Source organism: Zea mays, chromosome 4 (assembly GCF_902167145.1).
Source record: "Zea mays cultivar B73 chromosome 4, Zm-B73-REFERENCE-NAM-5.0, whole genome shotgun sequence".
In the NCBI taxonomy this organism is placed as follows: Eukaryota; Viridiplantae; Streptophyta; class Magnoliopsida; order Poales; family Poaceae; genus Zea; species Zea mays.
This window is the reverse complement of record NC_050099.1, coordinates 54,355,311-54,363,654: the sequence shown is the minus strand read 5'-3', so window position 1 is coordinate 54,363,654 and position 8,344 is coordinate 54,355,311. Positions and strand designations below refer to the sequence as shown.

Here is an 8,344-nt window from a genome sequence, read left to right as displayed (position 1 = left end):
GCCTCTTCTACCTTGAGGTGACCGCCGACGACAATGGGGTGGTTGCGGTGGAAGATCCCCCACCCTCGTAATCCTACTCGAGGATGAGCAGTTTTTGGAGGCCGGGAGAGATGTTATGACCGACAGCCTAGCAACCCTAATAAAATCAGTTAGGGCTTGTTCGGTTATTTTTAATCCATATGGATTGGAGGGGATTAATACGGATTGTGAGAGATTTTGACTTACTAGGGATTGAAACCCCCTCAATCCATATGGATTGGGGTAGAACCGAACATGGCCTTAGTTTGTTTAGATGGATAAGTATCAGTTAGTTTGTTTAGATGGATAGTGATAAGGAGTCTGTTTAGATAGATAAGGATTTGGTTTGTGAGGGATCGTCCCGTCCTATCAATACAACCAAACGCATAAGATATTAGATAAGGACGGTTGTTATCTCAGCCCTATAAATGTACCCCTTGAATCAATGAAAGATTAAGCAAGCAAATCATCTTGCTCGGCTTTCCCTTTTCCTGTGTCTACTATTCACCACAAGGTACTGTTCATCCCGAATAGTACTGTGCCCCTTCCAGCCAGCAACCCTAACCCTAGGACAACGACGCTCAAACGTCGTGGTACATAGCATCGCCCTTCTCCTCACCACTCATACCTTCTTATAAGCCACAGCTCCAACAAAAACCCTGTCGCTTATTTTGTGCAATGCAACCTTATATCAAAACCTTATCAATTATTTGCACAATGCAACGCAACATTCAGATTCCAATGTAATGAGTCATGCAATTCAAGCTAGCTTTGGCACATATCTGATGCTGTACAATATCAGTATCGTACAAGGCACAACAGAACATTACAGATAATTGAATGCGGGAAAAAAGGGAAATGCACTGGAGAGAGCCAAGGCAGCTCACACCCCATGGTTAACCTAGCACAAGTGCACAAGGGACACCAAAACCGGCAAATTGACGCCCTACTAATAAAAGTACACTGCACATAGGGAAGTGAATGTCTCAGTTGATTGTCGCGAGCGGCAAGCGAGGTATCTGAGATAACTTAGATTCTTTGCTCGATTCATGTTCATACGGATGGTTCTCACGGAACTCATTCATCATGGTCTCCACGGGCATGGCTCGCAGCGATTCAATCGAGCCTTTGCTTGGCACGTTCGGCTCAGACCTCACCGGAGTTTCACCTGAGGGTTCGTAGTCCTGCAAGAAAAGCATTTACAGAGTTAGTGGGTAGGGTTAGTGAGGTGCCAATTGTTCAATGCATTAGTAACTCAGGAAAGCACTTTAGTTTCAGGCTTCCAGCAGTTTTTCAGTCTTTACCTTGTAACTGGTTTGGAGAGCCTTGTCGGCGTGCATGTTGATACCGGCAGCCTGGCTCGAGTGGCTCTCTTGCAGCATCTGTAGCTCACCGAAGTGAGCCTCCACCGTTGAGACCACTCTTGAACTTGAATTCCGTGCCTCTTCCAACAGATCTGAAGCAAATTGATGTAGCAAGACGCCCAGATCAGGTACGGAACTCTATAAGCGCTGACTAAGATGAACAAATTGAGTGCCAGGAAAGTACTTTCAACGCCCTGAGCTATGTCCTTGCTGTTATTGGAGGCGTCTTCTTCAGCCACAGCTCGAGAAGATGCAACTTCCAGTTCATGTTGCTCGTTGTTCTCAATTGCAGTCCTGAAAAATATAACTAGCCCACATTAGCGGCCAATGCATAGTTTTGGCGAAAAGAAAAGTGCTAGCTCGAATGCTCAAGCACGGCAACTGCACCTTGGCTGCTTATCTGAAGTTTGTTCTTATGCACTAAAATTATGCATGGGCATGCAAATTGTCACCAAAGCAGCCACTCGTATAGAGCGTCGAATGAATTTATTGAGATGCAATAGAACTAATCAACTTGCCTGACGAGTGCTTCAACTTCAGCAACTTGCTTTCTGCTGAGATCGTTAACAGCAGCATGTGACTTCTTCCATTGCTGAACGGCGGAGTCAACAGTGCATGCGCTGGATAAGTCAGGCACAAAAGATTGCTCACGAAATCCAGGTTCAACGGATACATGGACGAACAAAAAAATCACAAACAACTGTTCAGACATACCACTCCTGAAGCATGGTTTCCATGCGGCTATGCTTAGCTGCAGAAAAGCTGGAGCCAGCTTTGCAGTCATTTTCAGCCTGCTCTGCAAACGTTTCCCACTTCCTCTTAGCATCTTTTGTGACAAACTCCATGGCCGATGTGTGTTCATCCAAAAATGCCTTATTTCCACGGGCAGCATCGCCCAGAGAGCTCAATCTAACGCCCACCTGAAGGAAAGTGCATGTCAGGATCGTGTACTTGTGGGCCTATATGGTAGGCTCCAAGCTTTTGCCCGCCATGAAATAAACGGACCCAAGAATGATATCATGAGCAAGCACGCACCAACTCTCTTTGTCGAGTAATATGTTTAGATACTAAACTGCTTATCTCCGCTAAAAGCTTCTGCTCCACTGATTTTGATTGCTCCTGCACAAGGAGATGGTATGCGATACACACCCTACCAAATTTTGCAGCAAACAAAAGGAGGGTTAATGGCTCACCTCATAAACCATCTGAAAGTCTTCAATGCTTTTCATTTGTGCTTCATGAGTATTATTTGAGTGACTGTGCAATTTGGAGGTTTCCTCAACGTACTTGTCAAAGAGCCCAATAATATAGGTGGACATTTCTTTTGTCCTATCCAAGCTTATTTGGAAACTCTACAAAACCATGAATGAACTCCAATTAGGAGATGGAATGTTAAAAAATCTATAGAGAAGAGAAAAAGCATAAGAGATTATGACTGACCTCCCTTAATTCTTGAGTGAAGTGCGTCATTTCGCTTCGGTGGATGGTTAACAAATTATGGATGTCATTAAATATATTCTGTGCCTCTCCCTCAACACAAACTAGTAGCTGTGAGAAAGGGTATTTCCATGAACATAAATAGAACAGTTAGGACAAATACTTGACGAAGTTGATTTTGTTTAAGCTACACAAGCGTCCAAGTTACTTTTACCTGGTCAAGACTACAGCAGCTTGCAGCAGACAGTGATGATATATCTTCTAGTGTGCCATTTGCACTTGCTTTATGTACGAGGACAACATTTAGGAAAGCTTCCATATGTGACATGTATAATGATTTTGAAGCCAAAATCTTCTTTTTCAGCTCAGAAGTAGCCTTCAAATATTCAAACAAAAAAAAATGAGCGCGCAATATGAAGTCGCTGAGGTAATTAAGTCCAGAAGTAGGTATGCCAATTAGTAGTTCAGTAATAGTTTACCTTGTCATGGGAATCAACATAAGATTGGCATAAGTCCTCCACAGATTTTAGATGCATATTTTGTTGGTCTATTGATGCATTGAGTGTATTGGAAAGAATATCCAACTTCGAAGCAAGGTCAGTTTGGAATGTATTCACGACTGACCTATTTGTTGCACTTAGCTTGTCTCCCCTAGCTATTTCATCATGGTCAACAACATTTTAACATAAATAACAATACAAATTAAGACAGTAACAGAAATACACCAAGACACTCACCAATCTTTGAATATAGTGAAGTATTATCACGAGTATATTGTTCCAGATCTGATCTCAGCACATACGTTTGGTGTGTTAAAGCATTTTCTGTAATAAGAATTAATTAAGTCACTGTTAAAAATAACGAAATAAATGGTTTCTTAGAATGGACAATGTGATAAAATGATACCTGCTTTCTTCTGCTCTGAAATTATATAATCTTTCTCATTTAGATTATACTGTGCCTGTTTAAGATCTTCTTTTGTCGTAGAGAGTAGGTTGCTTGTGTGGTCCAGACATTTCTATCACAGTAAAATGCTATAAGCCATACAGTTTAGATAACCATAAGGTAAATAGTTAAGGAACATGCAACTTACCTCTGTGACTTCAAGCTTTTTGCTCAAATCAGCAGAATGTTGAAGCTCAGAATCATAATTTTGTTGCAGATCACTAATTAGCTTATGGTTTACTTCCAAAGAAGCATTCATTTGTTCTATCTGATCAGCCATCGCCTTCATAAGAAAACAAAGATTAAAGAAAACAAGTTATGTCAGTGGTGAAAAGAAAATGAATCCCCTTCAGAGTGAGTAATTTTGAAACAGCATGCCATGTCAAACTATACCTTTCGCTCATTTTCCTCTTGCTGATACCTGTCTTTGGGAATGTACACCCCAACTTTTTCTCGAGCAGCGTATACCTCTGGAGAGTAATCAAGTTTTGTGAGGGGGAACTATTGTGTCACCATTCTGATGAGACGAATTCATTATTTGGATTCACTACTGACCTGCCTTAAGTCGGTCAATTTCACCATAAAGATCTTTAATTAATGTAGATTTCATCATTTTCTGATTTACCTGCAATAATGAAAGATATAAAAACTAATATCAGGTGTCGAGCATGGAATGAACAGCAGTACAACAGGAGGATATGCCCAAAGTGAGTTTTTTGGTTATAGATCCTTTTAGAATGCAATGGCAAGCACTTATCGAAACTACTTCAATATCTCTTATAGTTGAATATCTCATACGCCACAAACACAACAAGAACTAAATTGGTGTACAATACTGGATCAGATGAGATGACGATAATGCAATAACAAATTCTAGCCTATTTTTCACTAAAAGGACCATCTAAATGCATGCTTCCTATAAAACAGCATAGGGAGCAACATAACTGCTAAAAAACTCGCCCGCTCCCGGTATTATATTAAGAAAATACCGAAACATGGTCCCGGCCCAGAAAAATCCCTGAACCCTGGCCCCCCACACTAGTTGGCCATCACCGCCCACTTTCCGCCTACTTTGCAACGGCCCGGCCGGAGTGTGACGTGCAGGACATAACTCAGAAGCAGACAGGACACAGCGAGATGAAGCGGACGAGACACAGCGAGATGATTTTTTTAACCAAGCTGGAAATTCGCTCTCGAGAGGGATCGAACCCAGGACCTAAAGGTGCTATTCAGAAGCCATAACCATTACGCTAAAGACCCTTCTGCGAAACATTACAGCTACTCTACTAGGAAGCAAAAGAAAGGTTAAGCAGGTAGCTGGATATAAGTGAATAAAGAATGCAAATGAAAATATATTTATTTATATTGCTATATACATATATTTCGCTTCTGTTAGAGTGAACGCACTAACCAGTCAAACCCAAAAGCTTAAGTTGATAAGAGAAGGTAGACAATCCACTTATACACTTCAACATGCTCACTCACGCGTGGCCACATAGAAACACACAAACATGAAAATAAATGGGTGGAAGCACAAATAAAGCCTCTACTAGGATTCGAACTCGAGACATTTATCTCTGATACCATGAGTGGACACACTAACCAGTTCAACCCAAAAGATTAAGCTAATGAAAGAGGTAGAATCCACTTATACACTTCGACAGCTTCAACCTAGTAAAATGCATGCCATCTAATAAGAACATTTCCATATGTATCCAGTATCCAATCACAAACGTTAGAGCTAATAAGTTCACAAGGTTATTTTTCAATTGACATTTTCAGTCATAGCTTCGAGAATAAGGAAACTACGAAGGTTGTAAACTGAGAAAGTGAAGCCATATCACCTCAGGCCTGTTCTTAATGCTCTTTGCCCGGTGAGCATAATCCAATGTACTCAGGGTTTCTTCGAGACAATGCACAGAGGGTGAAACAGTAGCGATAATACAAGTCTTTGTTCTTCCTCCTAATGAATCACGCAGCAATCTTGTGAGTTTGCTGTCCCTGAAAGATAGGAGAACTTTCAGCAAGGTAACAAGCGGCAATTATTGTATCTGCACCTACATGATCAACTGCCGCTTACCTGTAAGGAACATGTCCAAGGTGTTCGACCAATGCCGTAATCACACGACCCAGAGTAAGCAAGCTTTTATTAATTTCGCCAGCCTCCCTTGCACGGCCCTATAGTCAAGAGGAAGTGCATTACTTCAGAATAGAATATTATTGATGCTAAGAGATGAAGGTATTTAAAAGTAGCATTCAAGCTTGTTCCACAATACAATACCTCCTTAGCTCCAGAACGAGAGATGTTCTCGGACCCAGCCAAGTCAACTAGATTTAACTTCCCGCATTTTATCAGCTCTTCTCCTTCAGGGGTTGCCTCTTTTATGTGAATAGTGATTGAGAATAGAGAGTGGGACCGGCTAAAATGTTAAAAGTAGTAATGAGCACATAAAGTTTGTTGTAGCGGTATAGTTCAAAAGAAGACTGGCTGAGATTGACCTAGATTGCTTGTTCAGTAATGTCTCTGCAGTGCGGCGTTTTGCAGACCCCCTTTCTAACAGAGAGAATATTTCACTCGCGTTCGTAACAATTTCTTCCTCGAGACCTCGAACAAGAACTCCACCCTTCCCATCCTCCATAAGATTAAGAGGTAAGGCTTTCTTCTGTTTATCCTCAAATGCAGCCTTAGATATCTCTTCAGGAGCAAGAAGATCTGTAATTTCCTCATTGTACAGCTCAAGGAACGTGATCTTAACACTGTACTCGGTGTTCTGCCTCTCCAGGGTATCAAAGATTTGCTTCACTGCCCGAGGTATAACTCCAGCGTCTGCAGGTAATTGACCCTTCGGTCCACTCTGCAAGCATTCTTGCATAATCGGTGACCAGCGAATGAGACAACCAGGAACCATAATAGTCATAAAAAACAGCAGACTTGCCTTGGCTCTCCTGCACTCGCCTTCCATGGTGTATGTTTTTCCAGTGCCTGTCTGGCCATACGCAAATATGGTGCAATTAAATCCCTCTAAAACCTCATTTACAATAGGAATAATGGCCTGGTCATACAATTCCTTCTGCTTTGCTGTCGGTCCAAAAACCTGGGAATAGGGCACTGCATGTTACAGTTCAGCACCTGGCAGCCAAACCTGAAACAAAGTAAAGCTGTGGCGCGGCTTGCACTAGCCGTTGAAATATAAGATAAGTGAATTGCCCTCTTCCTATCAGCTTAAGTACATGCAACTTAATATGATATCAAAGTCACCCAAAAGTCATGAGTTCAAATCCTGATTAGCACAATTAAAATAAAAAAATTGTTGTGCGCTCCTATTTCACATCTGAGACTCAAGAGACGTTAGACATGAGAGGGTGTTAAAATATAATAAGTGAATTGCCCAAGCTTTTGATAGTAACTTAACATGATTGCCTATACTAGCATAATTAAAACGTGCAGAACAGCCTGAACAGGTGCTTATTACGAGTGTTCCACATTAAGCAAGAGTATTATAGTCAAACAATATTGTTTGAATTCACAAGCTAAACACTTGCACTGCAAATTGAGCTTGTTTGGATGCAAGCAACCGGTCTCATTGTTAAGCAGCCATAGATATTAAATGTCCCCCCAGAATGAACCAGGGGAACAAACACAATAGAATACTGGTGGGGATTCGCCAATCATTCACTAATTTTAAACTGGTCACACTGAAATAGAACTAGCCACAGCCACATCGCCGTAAAAACAAATGCAAGCATCAATGGGGTGGGGGAAACGCATCCAGTCACTGAAACTCCCACATCACGTGGTCAGAAACGAGGTAGAGGGCAGCAGACCTTGTCGAAGGCGTAGACCCGATCGAACTGCTTCCCGGCGATGTTCTGCGTGACGGCGACCTCCCGCTGGTAATCGTTGCAGGTGATGACCTGCGGCGCGTTGTTCCGGAGCTCATCATCGCTGAAGGGCCTGCGGAAGCAACCACGCGGGGATCAAAGGGCGGCGGATCTGGGGTGTGGGGGCTGAAACCGACTGCGCGCGAGAGAGAGGGAGTGAGAAATCGACGGCTGCCCGTGGCAAGTACCTGCAGCGGAGGAGAACCTGTACGTTCACCGACTTCTCCTTGTCATGTCGCGACGACATGGCGCAAGCGACGGCGGAGAGCAGCGCTGGACGGGCGGGCTGCGGTGGCTTAGATTTCAAAATATCTGCATCAAGAGGGGGAGGACTGAGGAGCGGGTGCGGGTCGGGAAGAGGGAGAATTCGAACTTTTGGGGGTTGCGACAGCAGGTGCGTCAGATTTATGCTATGAGCCGTTGGATAGGCAGCCCTCAACGTGTGTGAACTGGGCTCGGCCCAATAGGCCTGTTAGTGGGGTCGTGCGTCGTTTTGATATTTCTCTGTCTCCCCTCTACTTTGTAAATCTGTACTACTCTATAAGGACTCAATGTGAACGTTCACAATGCTTTACCATGCCCCCGTCGCCTCCGTCTCACGAGCCACCGCCCCGACCGCGCTCCCCCGTGTCCTGCGGCGTCTGCACCCTATGTGCCCCGTCGTGCTCTCTCCCACGCCCGCGGACCGTCGTGCCCCC

The 8,344-nt window shown here is 43.3% G+C and overlaps 1 protein-coding gene across 2 annotated transcripts; it reads right to left on the bottom strand.

The window, feature by feature from the left end:
* Positions 1 to 748: 748 nt before the first annotated feature.
* On the bottom strand, positions 749 to 8,025 carry LOC541861 (kinesin-like protein KIN-5C). 2 transcript variants are annotated; one of them, XM_020552542.2, is made up of 22 exons: positions 7,835 to 8,025; positions 7,590 to 7,719; positions 6,701 to 6,859; positions 6,264 to 6,619; positions 6,046 to 6,184; positions 5,845 to 5,942; positions 5,609 to 5,765; positions 4,320 to 4,389; positions 4,158 to 4,234; positions 3,913 to 4,047; positions 3,726 to 3,837; positions 3,557 to 3,643; positions 3,299 to 3,474; positions 3,034 to 3,195; positions 2,823 to 2,930; positions 2,576 to 2,734; positions 2,418 to 2,501; positions 2,097 to 2,302; positions 1,901 to 2,002; positions 1,567 to 1,676; positions 1,323 to 1,474; positions 753 to 1,202 (listed from the first exon to the last, which is right to left on the bottom strand). In XM_020552542.2, exons 1-22 carry the CDS (start codon positions 7,891 to 7,893, stop codon positions 1,005 to 1,007), a joined length of 3,036 nt encoding a protein of 1,011 aa, XP_020408131.1. In that variant the 5' UTR covers positions 7,894 to 8,025; the 3' UTR covers positions 753 to 1,004. The 2 variants fall into 2 exon arrangements, with proteins under 2 accessions (NP_001336484.1, XP_020408131.1); NM_001349555.1 differs by lacking the exons at positions 7,590 to 7,719; positions 7,835 to 8,025 and having other exon boundaries at positions 749 to 1,202; positions 6,701 to 6,851.
* Between the last annotated feature and the right edge of the window lie 319 nt (positions 8,026 to 8,344).

Excerpts from the sequence above, each read along its gene's own strand:
- LOC541861 (XM_020552542.2), bottom strand. The coding sequence starts at position 7,893 with ATGTCGTCGCGACATGACAAGGAGAAGTCGGTGAACGTACAGGTTCTC. Across the intron at positions 4,048-4,157 it reads AAGAGGAAAATGAGCGAAAG|GCGATGGCTGATCAGATAGA; the intron begins GTATAGTTTGAC and ends TTTCTTATGAAG. Across the intron at positions 2,303-2,417 it reads TTACTCGACAAAGAGAGTTG|GTGGGCGTTAGATTGAGCTC; the intron begins GTGCGTGCTTGC and ends ACTTTCCTTCAG.